At 54.4% G+C, this 15,772-nt stretch overlaps 6 protein-coding genes across 6 annotated transcripts; 2 read left to right on the forward strand and 4 right to left on the reverse strand.

The window, feature by feature from the left end:
- Positions 1 to 869: 869 nt before the first annotated feature.
- On the reverse strand, positions 870 to 1,664 carry PG986_002598 (D-hydantoinase; the record flags this gene model as incomplete). The annotated part of the gene is made up of 1 exon (XM_066838820.1): positions 870 to 1,664. One exon carries the CDS (start codon positions 1,662 to 1,664, stop codon positions 870 to 872), a length of 795 nt encoding a protein of 264 aa, XP_066703884.1.
- A 443-nt stretch (positions 1,665 to 2,107) lies between these two features.
- On the reverse strand, positions 2,108 to 3,012 carry PG986_002599 (uncharacterized protein; the record flags this gene model as incomplete). The annotated part of the gene is made up of 4 exons (XM_066838821.1): positions 2,108 to 2,563; positions 2,636 to 2,748; positions 2,815 to 2,871; positions 2,913 to 3,012. 4 exons carry the CDS (start codon positions 3,010 to 3,012, stop codon positions 2,108 to 2,110), a joined length of 726 nt encoding a protein of 241 aa, XP_066703885.1.
- Positions 3,013 to 4,577: 1,565 nt separating this feature from the next.
- On the reverse strand, positions 4,578 to 7,726 carry PG986_002600 (uncharacterized protein; the record flags this gene model as incomplete). Its single annotated transcript, XM_066838822.1, has 6 exons — positions 4,578 to 5,213; positions 5,287 to 5,398; positions 5,745 to 6,651; positions 6,704 to 6,995; positions 7,044 to 7,281; positions 7,338 to 7,726. 6 exons carry the CDS (start codon positions 7,724 to 7,726, stop codon positions 4,578 to 4,580), a joined length of 2,574 nt encoding a protein of 857 aa, XP_066703886.1.
- Positions 7,727 to 8,068: 342 nt separating this feature from the next.
- PG986_002601 (uncharacterized protein) lies at positions 8,069 to 8,473 on the reverse strand (the record flags this gene model as incomplete). Its single annotated transcript, XM_066838823.1, has 1 exon — positions 8,069 to 8,473. One exon carries the CDS (start codon positions 8,471 to 8,473, stop codon positions 8,069 to 8,071), a length of 405 nt encoding a protein of 134 aa, XP_066703887.1.
- A 3,483-nt stretch (positions 8,474 to 11,956) lies between these two features.
- Positions 11,957 to 13,109, forward strand: PG986_002602 (uncharacterized protein; the record flags this gene model as incomplete). Its single annotated transcript, XM_066838824.1, has 3 exons — positions 11,957 to 11,981; positions 12,042 to 12,239; positions 12,304 to 13,109. The coding sequence occupies 3 exons, from the start codon at positions 11,957 to 11,959 to the stop codon at positions 13,107 to 13,109; spliced, it is 1,029 nt and encodes a 342-aa protein (XP_066703888.1).
- A 1,126-nt stretch (positions 13,110 to 14,235) lies between these two features.
- PG986_002603 (uncharacterized protein) lies at positions 14,236 to 15,470 on the forward strand (the record flags this gene model as incomplete). The annotated part of the gene is made up of 3 exons (XM_066838825.1): positions 14,236 to 14,262; positions 14,288 to 14,934; positions 14,960 to 15,470. The coding sequence occupies 3 exons, from the start codon at positions 14,236 to 14,238 to the stop codon at positions 15,468 to 15,470; spliced, it is 1,185 nt and encodes a 394-aa protein (XP_066703889.1).
- Positions 15,471 to 15,772: the final 302 nt, after the last annotated feature.

Genomic DNA, 15,772 nt, shown 5'->3' on the forward strand with positions numbered 1-15,772 from the left:
AGAAAGAAAAAGAAGAGGGATGAGGCAGCCTATACAGGGGAGAGGTGGTAGTTATGCTCATGTTTGTAGAAGGAGGGAGGAGAATGGTCACCGGCATTTACAAAAGGCAGGTCACTGCAGCTTGGGAGTGCAGACCAATGAATACGTAACACATTAGCCAAGGTATGATGTTTCTCTGACTCGGTGATGGCCATGCAGCCTCGCGTTGATCTTACCCTGTGTTTTGGTGCAAACAGCTGCCTGCCGCGGGAATCGACAGCATCTGTAAGCATCAACCACAAAATCATAGGCCAGAGATGGTTCATTGTTTTGGCCTGGACCTGGTCCATTGTCGTTTGTGTTCAAAATTGGGATATACAAACGCCGCAGACTCCATCTGCGGTGGTGGGCCTCCCGCTCGTAGAAGGGTAACACAGCATAAATCCCAGTCCCATTGGTTTCAGTCTCATTCTTTTCTCCATTTCCTGTTTGCTGTCGAGACAACCCCGAAACCAAAGATACAAACGGCATAACCTTCAAGTCGACGCACAAAGCCAGACTGAGCCAGTCGCTGGACTCCATGCGTTTCCTGCGTTGTTGTCAATGTCGAAGACTGCCTGCCTATTGCCCGCTTCAAATGCTTCCTTGAAAAAGTGTAGTCGAGAAAGCGCTGTTGCGCCTCCCGGGCTTAGCCCCCCTTTTATTTTATTGTATTTTTAATTCGGTTGCCCCCTGACGAAGGTAAGCTACCCCGCCTCGGGGTGGTCCGAAGCCCCCCGCGTTTCTTCCGTCAGAGGACGGACATTCAGTTTCGCAATGTTGATCAAGGTCGACTGCCATTAACAGGGCACGCGTATAACAGGAAAGGAAGCGTATATACATGTAGTTTACTAATACCACTCTTGTTTCCGAGCGTCACGCCCTGCCTTCGCCGGCCGATACGCCCCTCTCTTGGCCGTCCCGAGCCCCTCCCGCACCAACGCAGTCAGGAACTGCACGCCCACGGCCACGCCGTCCACCACCATGACCTGCCTCTCCGCCGTCTCCAGCGCCTCCTCGCAGGCCTCCCGGACCCCAGTCATGCCCGCGCACCCCAGGCAGACGGCGTCGGCCCCGCGCTGCTCGACCAGCTCCTTGGCCGCGCCCACCACCCCGGCGTACACCACCTCCTTCGGCTGGCTCTCGAGGCCGAGCACGGAGATCCGCGACGCCGCGCACCCGGCCGAGTAGTGCGAGAAGCCGTAGCCGGCGATGGCCAGCTCGTGGTTGACGGCGGAGCGCTCGCTCGTCGTGACGACGCCGAGCCGGCTGCCGCACATGCGCGCCGCGTAGAGGGCCGACTCCATGATGCCCAGCACGGGCTGGCGCGGGACCTCCTCGCGCAGCGCGTCGACGAGGGGGTGGTGGCTGAAGCAGCAGACGAGGAAGGCGTCGAAGCGGGCCTGGATCGGCACGATGGCGCGCAGGCACTCGGCCGCCGAGAGGACGCCGTCGGCGCGGCCCTCGATGGCGCTCGGGGCCGGCCGCGGCGCCGTGAAGCCGTGCACCGTGATGCCCGCGGGGATCTTGCCCGCGATGCTCTGCAGGCAGTTGTCGGTCATGTGCGGGGACGAGTTGGGGTTGATGAGGAGGATGGAGATGGGGGCCGCATTGTGTCCTGTTACTGATGGTAGCGGGCTGTCCATTGTATTAAACGCCCTTTGGGTATTCTCTTTCGTCTTGGTCGTCTTGGTCGTCTTTTCGACGTGTAGTGTGTGTTGTTGATAGTAGCAAAGTAGCAAAGTAGCCTGCAGCAAATTAAAACAAAGGTCGTTATCATAACTGGGTATGTTTCTATTGTACTCCAACATGGGATCCCACGCTTGCCCAATCTGGACCCCAGAACAGCCCTTTCTTCTTTTGGCCTGCATGAACCAACCAGTCTGACAAATACTGGATAGAGAGGTGGCCCGAGATTTGCTCCGCTGTACACACTGCAAATATTTACCAAGTATCGTTAGACAAGAAGGGGAGATCATGTCATTGCTAACCTAACTACTAAACTTCCCTGTCTTAAAATCATGTCTCCTTGTGTATGCATTTCACAATGCAATATATCATGCTCCCATCAACAGCCAAGGCATTTTGCTTATGACTTTCCCTTATAAAAGGTAACCTCGAATCGACCATTTGTAGAGTCGATAATTGGGTTCCGGTTCTCCACCAAGATGAAGACCTGGCTGGCGTCACACTTCGAGAGATCCCAATCCTTGGCCGCCTGACTAAATCCGTCGCCCGTGATACGCTTCAGAGCGGGAGTACCGGTATCCTTGTTCTGAAGTGCATTGGCGGGAGCGCCACTCAGCATGTCTACCACGCAGCCCTTGGTGATCCCGCGGCCGTCGTTCGAGACCATCTTGGCACCGCCGTCGCAGCCCTGGAGGAACGAGATGTCTCCGCTCATTACTCCGTTGGTGACAGCCGCCTCGATCCAGGTACCCAGGTTATGCACATTGCCGTCCGTGTTGACCTTGGGAGTACCGCGCACGATACGGCCTTGCCACGAGCCACAAACTTGAACAAATCGACGGGCACCGGCGGGGACCTAGTTGTACTGTTAGTATGAGACTAGGTCAAACTTCCACCGTAGGAATATTCTCGAATGGTTGAGACTTACGTGGAGGTACTTCCATGGGTGCGTGTCGCGGCTGTTCTCGACCAAGAAGAAGTTCTCGCCCGACGTGTCCTGGTTAGTGACATAGAAGCCAGGACCAGTCTCAGGGTCGCCCTCTGGTAAGATAGTTAGCAGATGTGAGGTAAAACTAACCACCTAGTGCTAAAGAAAAGAGAATTTACCCGTCAGGAACTTGGCCTTGCCAGCATCGCCGCAGTAATCGATGTTGGTCTTATTGTCTGTTCCGCCAAGGGACCCGTCGGGTGAGGGGGACCATCACGTCCAAAGAGGGGCGCAGGAGGGGATGCGGCAACTGAGGCAAGCCAGAAGGGAAGGACCAAGAGGAACAAGGCAAAAAGGTTCATCATCTTGCCAGCCATGACGTCGATATCAATGTTTCTGGTGGTTCGGGTAAGTGGTGTAGGAGATGAGAGAATGTATGTAGTGAGAGTTGGTGTGCTAAAAGGTAGTAACTGTCGGTGAGTTAACTGTTGATTAGAAAGGAAAGGAAGGCCGAGAACTTTGGAAGACGAGGACGCATTTATACGGTTTGAGAAATCCATCCACTTCAAGTGAATGCATCAATCTGATAGTATTCAATGAATCGTAGGTGAATACAATGCTCACCCCTTACATCCCAACCAGTGGGGGCCCATGATTCAACTCACTTCACGGCAGTGTCACCATGTTTATATTCACATCCTACCACCATGCATGGCTTGCTTCACTCTCAAACGATGCCTCCTTGCATTCAATGCCAGTATGGCAAACACAGCGGGATGTGATGGCTGCAATCATGTTTGATCATGTTATTCTGGAAGGTGGGCTACACCTTGAAATTCAATGGCCAACTCCAGGTCAGAAATGTGTTTCCACTCGCTGTTTGGCTCGCGGTTTGCTGAGTGCGCCATCACGTCCCTATCTGACACGAAATCCATCATCTCCTTCAGAGATATGTATTATTATTCAAAGGGAGACCTCGTGCTAACTGACGCCCCCACGAAGCCCAAGGATATTTCCCGCACCCCCTACGGGACTAGATATCCCATCGGAATGTCACAGAACTACAGACTGCTCGTAACATACGCTCAAGTAGACGCAGGGGTAAGCATCTCGCTGTTAAACATACCTGAGCTCTAGGAAGTCAAGAGCAAGGGGCCACTCAGAATGCAAGGGACTTGGCTCTCAAAGTAAGTTTGACAAGTAAGTAAATTTTATCGTGTAATCAAGGACCTCCGCTCGTTCGTATGCCTAATAGAAGACTGTCGTATCCCTGATTGCACCTACGCCACCCAACATGCCTGGGAGAAGCACGTGCTCGACGCCAACTGCGACAACGTCTGGCTCTGTCCCGTCATAAGGTGCAGCAGCACCTTCTCCCGGACATAGGGGCTGGAAACACACCTCCGGGCAGCACATCCCCGCTACCCGCCGCTGTCCCGGCGCCACGACGAGTCGGTATCTACCGTGGCGGAGAGCCCAGTTTGTGGTGACAGACTTCGTCGATAGGGGCAGATGCGTCCTCGTCTCGCCGCACATGTGCCGTTGCCCCCCTGTGTCATCAGTCTGCGGAACTTGGGGCAACTTCGTCGGTCATGTTGGGGATCATCTCGAAGTAATAGCATTCATGAGTGTCCGTGAGGGCCAATATTAATATACTCGTGCCTCGAGCTTGTTTTGCTGTTTTGTTTTCCTATCTAAAAAGGGGTTTCTACAGCTCACGCCGGCACACTGGCCGGCTACGGTCATCATGCTGGCTCACATCAACTCGGCCATGATTTTACAATTGCTCCTTTGTCTCATATGGACACCTGGAAAGCGTTGTCGCACTTCTTCTCCCAGTGCACGTTTATACGACGGTTTTTAAACCGGTATCGTTATGATTACCACAAGAGATGATACTATTAAATAGCCTAAGACACACACTGAAGATGTTTCGCCTAGCTCAGGGCTGCCTGCCTTCCCGTCCCGGAACTGAAACCCACGAATTCGTCGGCTGGGTCTTGATGTCTCCCCCTGGCCACGAAGATGGCTGGACCGCCTCCGGCATGAATTCCTCGAGTCGCTGGAAGGAATCTTCGAGCGAGACCACACCAAACGGCTCGGGCAGCTGCACGAGCAGGCCCCTCTCGCCACGGGCCTCGGTCGCCTCGAACTTGGCCTGTCGCGCCGACCGGATTGCGGGGTCCGTCGAGCAGCGATCCATAGCCTTGCCGAAGATCTCCTTGGCGGCCTCGCCGACGCCCTCGCGCGCCCCGAGGAGCCGGCGCGCCTCCTCCTTTCCGGGGAAATCGTTATTGGCGTCGGTTACGTTGAATATCTCCCGGACCTCCATGAATTGCGCGACCAGCAATTCCAGCGCTTCGAGGGTGAGAGAATCCACCGAGCACGACTCCTGCCGGACCTTGTCGAGCAGCTGCCGGGGCGTGCTCGCTTCGCCCCCTGTAGCGTCATGGATAGCTTGGTGCAGCTGCTCCGGCAGCGGCCAGCCAAACACCTTGTACCTCTCGGCCAGACTCAGCGAGTCGGGGTGGGCTAGGGCTCTGCCCACAATGTCGCCACGGGCTAAGAAGCGGGCGCGCTAGGATATCCAGATCAGTATTATATCGTGGCAAATATCTGTGTTTGGCGCTCTTCAATGGACTGTAACCTACCTCGTCATCGCTTAGCTCCCCGTTCTGCGTCTCGGCCTTTGAATAGAGAGCTCGGGATATGTCCAGTCCTTCTCTGGGGCCGCGAAGCAGTAGCTTTTGCCGCCGGTACGGACTGCAACCTTCGGGAAATTATTCGCAGATGGTGTGCGGCGGCCTCGTCAATGCCATCCTAGCGTGGCCTGAGGGTGCGCGTTAACACAAAGACGAAAAGGAAGAGGGGAGACGGATCGTGGTTATATGGTGAATTGAAAGAGGCGATTCACCGCAATTTGCGTGCCTACTGAATTTCAAGTCAGTAGGCGCCAAAACCCTGGGACACGCCAAAAGTCTAGGACAGTCGATTCAAGGTGTAATTTTCGAGCTTTTTGATACGTGAATATAATTGATCCAGATGAATGCTACGCGTTTTGAGGAAGCATCACTTCCATCATGAACAACTAACTTCACGTAGCTCCTACACATGCTGCCGCGGCAATCTGTCCTCTAATATCATGCTACTCCCCTTCTCCGCAATCGCGTAAACCGTCGCCTGCAGATGGGCGCTGATCTGCAATGGTATGACACTAGCATCGACGACCCGGAGCCGCTGGACCCCGTAAACGCGCAGCCGCTCGTCCACCACGCCCGTTTCGATGCCCCGGCGGCCGCCCATAGCGCAGGTCCCCACCGGATGCCAGTCCGAGATGGTGTTCTCGCGCAGCCACTGCCGCCAAGTCTCGTCGTCCTCGATTTGGTCCGCTTCTTCTTCTTTAGCTGATGGTGCTGTAGAAGCAGGAGGCGAGGCACGGGTGCGAATGATACTGGCTAGTGGCTGTGTGCTGCAGATCTTGTTGGCGAACCGGGCACAGTGCACCATCAGCTCCAGATCCAGTTCTCCGTGCTCTCCAACGAAGTACTGCGGGTCGATGACCGGGGCCTCCAAGATGCCACAGCCTTGAGACCCGGGCGTAGCCGGTTTGATATGAATGCTCCCTCTGGAGAATGGGTTCTGCAAGATCTGGAGTATCGTCCCATATTTCCTTCCACTCAGGGGTTCTGGTTTGAAGATCGGGTTCAAGTTACCGAGGTCGAAAATGCACTCGATCTGCCCAAGTCGAGTTTGCGGGTCAAACCTCTGATTGCGAATGTTGCGTTCTTCCGATGAGTATATTTCCATATTGCCTATCTTGGCTTTGGCGGCCAAGAGGGTCTCAAGCGGCACAAAGTGCTGGAACGGTATGTAGCATATGGAGCAGGGAAGCACAGTCAGGGGCCCCGTCTGTGACTTCGCATACAATTCCAGGGCCGCAACCCTAGCATCTGCGCTGGCCTTCAGATCGTCCGGGTTCTCCAGGCTGGGGTCAACTTCGAAGATCATGGCTGTCACTGTTTATTCTGAGTAAGCTTTGATCCTTGCAACTTGACAGGAAAGGCTTACTGAAGTGGTCCTGTAGATTCTCTCCCACGCATGAGCTTTTCAACTTTGTCTGAATACCAGCTCGAGACAAAATATCGGGGTTTCCTACCCCTGAAAGCTCCAATAGCTGCGGTGACTGAACACTGCCCGCGGACAGAATTACCTCCCGTAGCGCCGATACAGAGCTCTGCGCATCCCCATTCTTGATTCTTACGCCGCATGCGATCCATTCATCCCCTTCTTGCCGTAGCTCGATCTCTTCTACGATCGTCTCGCATAGTAATAAAAGGTTCGGGCGCAAGGCGTTCGGCTCCTAGTATGCATTGTTCGAATAACTCCTCTCGCATGTCGCAGGATTCACGGCGTTGATGTTCGTCCACACCCCGACATTCGACCCGGAAAGGTGCTGCTTGTTTGTCTCTACCTCTAGCGCGTTCAGGGTTGCATGCCATAATTTGTGGGATGCTGAGTATTGCCTGGCATGGGAAATCTGCACCGGTCCGTCCGTACCCAGCGCTTCTTGGTCGTAGTGTTCTTGATACTCATCTTGCGGCCTCGTTTGTGTTGGATGAAAGTGTTCCGTCTTCTTGAAGAAGGGCCTGGCGAGAAGTCTGAGCTGTGGTGATCTCGGTGAAGTTTTTGCCTGGAGACTCACATCAGGTCGTCCCACCCCCATCCCGGGTTTCCGAGCTCCTCCCAGGCACCATAGTCCTCCCGATTGCCTCGATTCCAGGTCATGAAGTTCAACGCACTTGTCCCACCGAGAACTTTACCCCGTGGCCATTTCAACACTCGTCCATCGAGGCCGGGCTGCGAAGTTGTCTGGAACTGCCAGTCGAGGTTGGTGCCTAGGGATTCGCCATAGCAACCCGGGATGTTGACAGCAACATTATCTGAGACGGCAGGCCCGGCTTCCAGAACGCCAACTGTGATGTTCGGATCCTCCGACAAGCTCGCCGCGACCGCAAGACCGGCTGTGCCTCCTCCAGCGATGAGGTAGTCGAACTCTCTTTTCAAAAACTCTGCAGACGTGACAATGGGCATCTTGTAACTTCTGTCGTGATCGTGCTATAATTCTGGCATGCCGGTCGGCGCCGGGTCGTATGTCGTGGCTGCGAGCAATGAGACCTGAAAATCTCTGACTCTTTATCGGCGATGGTACATCATGAGCAGCCCAGACGAATCCCCAGGAAAGAAAGCCAAGATAAGCATTGGGGTAGCTTGCCCTACCCGGCTTCTCCAAATGTCGCTGAGGTGTGGCACAAAGCCCGGCAGATATTGGCCAAATTTCATCCCGTGTATATGCATGGAACATTCGATGACCCAAATGACTTGTACCCCCGTTCCGAAACACGGGATTTCGAAATGAAGATCCAGGGCCGGCAGTCATCGCTCATCCTCCTTCTGATACCCCATGCCGATCCTCCACCAATTGCCCAGCCCCTTCTCCTCCATCACGCGACCAAACTCGGTCGTCGTCTCCAGCTCCTTGAAGGACGGAGACTGAGCGGTCTTTTCACCGGTGTGAAGAACACGCTGCAATGCAGGCTTGCGCACGCACTGGAAGTCCTTGTACCGTAGGTCATGGACGGAAGTGACCCACGCGGCGAGGGGGCTCTCCTCTGCGGCTTCGGCGTACATGATGCCCGGCGCGCCGCCGCTGCGGACTAACACGAATGGTAACTCATGCTGCAGCGCGGACTTTTTGACGCGTTGCAGCTTCTTGCGGCTGGTGATGTGGTGCGTGCGGATCAGGGCCGTGTAGAGGAGACGCGATGACGTTGAAGACATGATGCGTCTGTGCAGGTGTTGCTCACAAGGCTATTGCCCACATCGCGCCAAGAGATTCGCTTTATTGGGTAGTTATACACCAAAAGTTCGTGGTTTCGAGATGATTTGATATTTGGTTAATTGTGTTGTGGTTTGGTTTCAATGAAGTCCCCAAAATTAACAACCTGGCCAGTCTGTGGCGGGTGACTGTGGCTTATTGGCTGTAGCCCCAAGTAAGTGCGCCAGACATTTTCAGGGGAAGAACCTAGAACATCTGTTTGGAGAGATCCCAGATAAGCATGCTCAATGGCAAGTTATATCAAGGGGCTTAGAAGAACGTTAATGAATGCCTAAATAAGTCTACAAAGCCTATGATTTGATTCTGTCTGGAAATTAACCTCAGATAACCTAAAAAGGGATCTCGCTGATCGTGGCAAGATAACTAGGGGCTGTAGATTTTATCCCACCAATCTGCTTCAGGATATTTCTAGATCCGGGTATGTCTTCCATCCATTTCAAAGTGTTATAATGCGGCCTTTTAATTCGACTATCCTGGGGATTGGGCAGTACATCCATGATTCTTAGAAGTTTTAACAAGATGAGCTCTAGGGATTTCCGATATACTTTCAACCTGTCATGTCTCGTGCTGGCTTCCGCATTGTAATCCAGCTCTTTTATAGCGTCAAGCCTGACTTGGTCCAACCGACGGACAGCTACCTCATGGAATTGAAATAAGACTTGCCAATCGTTTGTTCAAGTAAGCTCCTTTGAGATCAGTGAAATGATAATTGCACAAAGGATTCCCGCAGAGCCTCAAATAATAGCTCAGAGGCTTTGGACCACCCTGGGGAGTCGGTGGCATCCTTCGGGTCGAACTTTTCACCCTTGGAGCAATATGAACAGTAATTCGGCAGTTCCTCTTCTGCATCACAGCCCCTATATGGGGGTTTATAGCCACAAAGCTTGCATTTGTCTTTACTGTGATGATAAGTCAGAGGTCAGCGATTTTACTTACATAAACTGCGTGGAAGCATGTTTATAGTGCAAAAGTAGAATAGGACAAATAAATCACCCGTTGGAGAACATTGTAAAGTTGAAAATAATGATTGGCTTGTACAGTAAATTTCAAATTTATGGTTGTGGTACCGAAGAATCCTGCCTGGTATTTAAGCTAGAGTTGTCTCGCTAAAGGGGGTTATATTTTAAACTGAGGTCGTTTAAAGCATATCCAGCACCCCTACGTTTAGTATCGGTTGGGTATTTAATGAGTCTTTATCTGCAGGGACATGGAACGCAACTTGCTCAGCTGAGGTTCCTTATGTGGTCACCTGCTTAATGTTTAGTGAAAACAGATACCGTTATGGGCTGACTTTTTGCGACCGATGGTTCGACACAAACAACCCCAATTCGCTTGGGAATGCTATCTCGTCTAACATCCAACATCGAGTGCAGAATGAACAAAGGAACGACCACCAGCATGGCCAACCTCGCATTGGATTTCACTGCTCATGCTAGTTGAAGACAAGTCATCTATCTTTTGTCAGCCATGTATGCAGCAGCATAAAACGATTCACATCCCGGATCTGTGGTGGCATGAGCCCCTTTTCACATAACACCCCCAACTGCCTCAGGTATCGAAATGTGATAGCTTCCTGCAAAGTCGACTATTGACAGTAGACTCATAATGACCATTGTGTCAAAGCTTACCAAATATTCTTGGTTTCTGTTCAGAGAAGGGGTTGAACACTGCAATCAGTGGATGAACTGACAAGTCGACATGTATCATCTAGTATCTCATTACTCTGAGCCATATCAATATGCTCCCTTGTTGAACAGGTATCTCACCGAAGAGCTAGGACATAAGGTGTTCGAAACTCAGGCAGTCGCGTGGTGGTTCATCCATCGTATCCACATACCTTACCTAGTTGGCCGCCCCATATGGCAAATAACATGGGTCGTCACCAACCCCAACGCTATATCGCCAACAGATCAGACTGATGAGGCTTCGCTGCCCACCACGCTCTTCCCACAGCCAAACCGTCCAGGAAGCAACTCTCTATCCATAAGCCCAAATAGCAGACCAATTTCTCAACAATCCAAGAAATGCCACACCGATCCAACTCGGTAATCTTCCGTGGCGCAATTGGCTAGCGCGTCCGACTGTTATCATCCCTAATAAGGAATTGCAATCGGGAGGTTGACAGTTCAAGCCTGTCCGGGAGAGTTTTTCTTTTGGCCTTTTCGACGAAACACAAGAGGACAACCTGATTTGGCTTTCACATATTGCTGGCAGCTTTTTTTTTTCCCCAAACGATGGCGTTTTGGCATTTGCGATCAAGTCAATTGACGCTTAATGAGGATGTGCCTGTTGGAAGACATGCGTTCTTCCTTAGTATTACACCCTGAATTCGACTCGGTTAATGAGCTACGGCTTCTCGAGCATCTAGTGAGGTGAACTGAGGAGTTGGTCTTGAGAAGACCTAGGCGCGGATGCCAGTATTCATGGCCTCGGACCATATCCCAATATGAGGCTTGTCAGTACGAGGTAAAGGGAATGCAATGCATGTCAATCCAGTTCCCTTCGCCAGGGCATATAATCCAGGAATCATCCTTGGTATCCTACCCAGAGAGGTCAAATCAACTGCACTGTAACAAACTGGCCCATTGCATCCAAGTATTACACGAGATTGCCTCGTTGTCAAGTCAAGGTGTAACGGCGGCGTGGGGTCACAATAAACTCAGGAGGCTCTGGGAGAATTAAGAAGGGGTGTCACTTTAGCCTGCTTAGTCTGATGCTAGAATAAGAACAAACAAAGAATGGATGGTGAATGCGACGGCCGCAGTAGCGAAAGATAGTCGGCACTTGACCATCGCGAGTCCGATCTCCAATCTACGGATTCGGGCGATCGCATCGAAGAAAGTGGGTGTCTTATTCTCGTCGGCTTTTATGCAAGATCCACCTATCCCACTGCCGACTTACCTACTTTTCTAAAAGGGAGATTTTTTGACAGCTCAAGACTTGTACATACTGCCAATACCTGGGATAAAACCACGCCACGAACAAACTCTGGTTGCCGGGAGGGGATTTCATCCGATGTATTGAGTTATTCGCCCTTGATATGTAGCAGCAACGGCAACCACAATTGCCGAGGTGCACAGGTGTAGGGTGGAGGGGAAGCCAATGCATGATCTCATACGAGCGCGAGAATAGCGCGTGTCCGTCCGCTCTCTCCGCACCTGCAGAGTACAGAGGCGTGGCACAGCGGAGCATCAGATTACAAATGTGGTTTTCTTCGAGGTTATATATGTAGAAAGAATCCCACCGCAATGTTCTTGCGCATGTGTATGCATGCATGTAACTATCAGAAGTTCTGAAATCGTCAATCAACCCGTGTGAACACCCAGTGAAGGTTGAGAGTCGAAAACGTCGTTCAGAACAAGTGCTTACTTTACCCATACTTCCCAACCAATCACAGCACGCACCGTTGCATACGCCAAGACAAGATGAAGGAGTGCATCATCCTGAAAGGTGAGCTACCGACCACAGTAGATGAGCGCACAATCTATTGCAGACTGACTCGTCCAACAGGCCCGACGGTCAAGATCGTCGACTCGCCCATTCCCGAAGCCAAGAGGCCCAACGATGTGGTCATCAAGGTCGTCGTCAGCGGGTCCAACCCCAAGGACTGGAAATGCGCTGAGTGGATGGACGTGGAAGTCAACCAAGGCGACGACATCGCCGGCGTGGTCCATGAGGTCGGTTCCAACGTGACCGAGTTCAAGAAGGGTAAGTACTTACCTGTTCAAAGATCAACCTACCTAGTATCAATCAAGCTAACATCATCCCAAAGGCGATCGCGTGGCCGCCTTCCACGAAATGCTCGCCCCCGGCGGCTCCTACGCCGAGTACGCCGTCGCGCACCAGCACACCACCTTCCACATCCCCGCCAGCACGACCTTCGAGGCCGCCGCCGCCATTCCCCTGGCCGCCATGACGTCGGCGTTGGGCCTATACCTGCGCCTGCAGCTGCCGCAGCCGTGGACCCCGGCCACGGGACCCATCCCGCTCGTCATCTACGGCGCCGCCTCGTCGGTGGGCGCGTACGCGATTCAGCTGGCGCGCCGGAGCAACATCCACCCGTTGATTTGCGTAGCGGGCGCCTCGACCGCGCACGTCGAGTCCCTCATCGACCGCAGCAAGGGCGACACCATCGTCGACTACCGCGAGGGCGACGAGGCCGTCCAAGCCGGGATCCGCAAGGCCGTGCCCGCGAACACGAAGCTGCTGCACGCCTTCGACGCCGTCTCGGAACACAACAGCTACCAGAACCTGGGCCAGGTGCTTTCCTCTGACGGCGACCACAAGGCGCGCCTCACGCTCGTGCTCCCCGGCAAGGTGTACGAGGGCATCCCCGAGCACGTCGAGCAGAGCACGACCATGGTGGGCGACGTGCACGGCGACCACCCGGACTTCGGCCACGTCTACTTCCGGTACCTGGCGCGCGGCCTGCTCGAGGGCTGGTTCAAGCCGCAGCCGCAAGAAGTGATCCCCGACGGCCTCGGCGGCGTCCAGAAGGGGCTCGAGAACCTCCGGGATGGCAAGGCCCGGGGCGTCAAGTACGTTTTCCGTATCGCGGAGACTGAAGGTGTGAACTAGCTTTTCTTTTTCTTCTGTGAAAAGAATTGTTTTTCTCCCAGTACATAGTCAAATCTCTCTTACATAAAACCCCCCCAATGAATAAATCACATATGCATATACTCACGGGCTCACTCAACGTTTTCGAGGTCAGCTTCGAGAAGCCGCCTTTGACCTTGTTTGGAAAAATATTCGGACACTAAATCGACTGGGGTGTCACGGAGTCTGACTGCCTGTGGGGAGAGCTGGATGCAGCTAGTCGGGCCTTAATGGTTGGAGCCGGGCTCGAGTTAGTGCCCCGACTCGAGTCTGTTTTGGACTCGCTTGTCGGCCAGTCGGGCCTTACCGTGTAGGTACTTCTGAAATGCAGCAACGCGATCGAAGCCGCTGCTTGTACGGTAGAACCAAACAAGCGAAAGTCTCGATGACTTCACATATTCTGCTCAGACTGTCTACCACACTGACAGCCGAATGGATGAGTTCTCCTGAGTGAGGCATTTTCCGGAAGCTTCGGCCGTCGCGTAGTCTGGTAGTGCCGTGGTGCTGGTTATGGACATCATCGGTGAGCGGTCGGCTGGTCGGTTTGCTTCCTTTTGAACGGGAAGGTAAACAAAACTAAAGGTCCGCTAGCTCGAGCGCAAATTACGAGTGGAGGCGGCTTTTGGGGAGCTTGAGGGGGGCCAGAAGCGTGAGAAGCCACCGATCAGGGGCAGAAAGTCGGGGGGATGAGCGGTGCTAGCGCAGGTACAGGCCAATCAATAGGGGAGTTAGGGGGAGAGCGTGGAGAGGAGCCAGGGAGCCAGGGAGGTAGCGGAGGTACAGTACACTAGGCACGCAAACAGCACCAGCCGATAAGGTACGACTATCGAACAAATGCCATGCTATGTCATGTTGACGTCCACCTCTGCTTTCCATTCCTTCTTTCTAGCTTTTCTAAGTATTGACGGTGCCAGTCGGTTCAGGTATCTCAAGAAGAATCCAGTCGTTCATTTGGATAGCTCGGGTCGTCTGTCTCTTACCTCGATTGATTCAGCTCAATTGAATTCCATCGTTTCAAACCTGTCCGGGGCAACAGAACCAAGCTATCAACCTTCTATACTCTCGTTTGATCCGATCTCTACCTAATACCAACCTCGACAACGATACCATGCACTACTTCAACTCCGCGGCCGCAGTGGCCCTGCTCGCCTCCACGGCAGCAGCCCTGCCCAACATGCGCCCCCGCGAGACCGACGCCCCCCGCGGCTCCCGACTCCAAGAACCTGCAGCCCTGGGTGACCGTCGGCGACGACGGCAAGCCCTCGACCGTGACGCCCGTCTCGACCACCGTCGACGGCCACCCCACCCTCGTCTCCGCGCCGCCCAACGACCTGACCGCGACCGTCTTCACCTCCTTCTCCGAAGTGCACGGCTACACCCGCACCAACAGCGTGCCCGCCGCGCCCACGGCCACCAGCACCGACGGCTCGGGCTCCTTCCTCAAGTGCAGCAAGCCCCAAGACGTCGCCACCAAGGGCGGGCCCTTCTGCCAGCCCCTGGCCTGGGACGTCAACGAGTACCGCCCCGGCAACACGTACTACTTCACCTGGGACCCGACCTGGTTCAAGTCGAGCCCCAACACCACCATCAAGATCCAGGGCGACTACCTCAACCAGAGCACCGGCGACATCGCCACCCAGGCCTTCGAGTCCAACGGCATCGTCGCCTCCTGGGGCTACTGGGCCTGGTACGCCGACCGCAAGATCCTGCTGGGCCAGCACGCCCTCAACCTCTCCATCTCCCTCGGCAGCCTCAAGCCCGGCGGCGACGTCAACGGCGCCTCCATCCTGCGCGGGCCCACCATCCTGCTCTCCGAGGCCCCCATCCCCCAGCCCAAGCCCGTCCCCCGCGCCCGCCGGCCCGGCCCTGTACATCGGCCTCCCCGTCATCTTCGGCTTCGCCATCCTCTGCATCTTCGGCGTCTGCGTCTGGAACGCCCGCCACCGCCGCATCGAGCTCGGCAACATCATGTCCCGCGGCCGCCGCCACGGCTACGGCGGCAAGTCCTCGCGCCGCAACCGCATGGCCGGCCTGGGCGCCATGGGCGCCTCCGACGACAAGAAGGCCGCCGCCGAGCGCGTCCAGCTCATGGAGCGCGAGCTCGCCTCGGACGGCACCGCCGTCTACCACGACCTCGACGAGGACGCCAAGCAGATGGAGGGCAACAACCTGCCGCCCCTCGAGCGCCCCAACCGCCCCCGCCGCGACAGCGATGCTCTGGGTAGCCTGGCCGGCACCCCGACCGAGAACCGCCAGATGAACTTCCAGAACCCCGCGGCCACCGGCGGCTCCAACAACGCCTTCCGCGACGAGCTCAAGCGACAGGATGGCGAGCGCTACTAGGGAACCCGTCTTTTCCATGCTGCCCGGCTGGGCCGTCGGCATCGTCGCCGGCAGCAGCAACAGCGCAAATACCGAATGGTGGAGGAGGAGAGTGTGGATGGTTGGGTGCACTGCTGATGTTGACGCATCTACCTATCAACGACTACCACATGGAATAGTCTGGGCCATGACTTTTGCGCGCGTGCCCTGCTACGATTACTATACGAGGCGCACAGCTGCTACCTCATGACCTGAACTTGGCTGAAATTGTAATGTTTACATGATGAGACACGGATGCTTAATATGAGTTTTCAACTAGAAGA

Source organism: Apiospora aurea, assembly GCF_038362705.1.
Source record: "Apiospora aurea strain CBS 24483 chromosome Unknown utg000002l_segment0_segment0, whole genome shotgun sequence".
NCBI classification, from domain to species: Eukaryota; Fungi; Ascomycota; class Sordariomycetes; order Amphisphaeriales; family Apiosporaceae; genus Apiospora; species Apiospora aurea.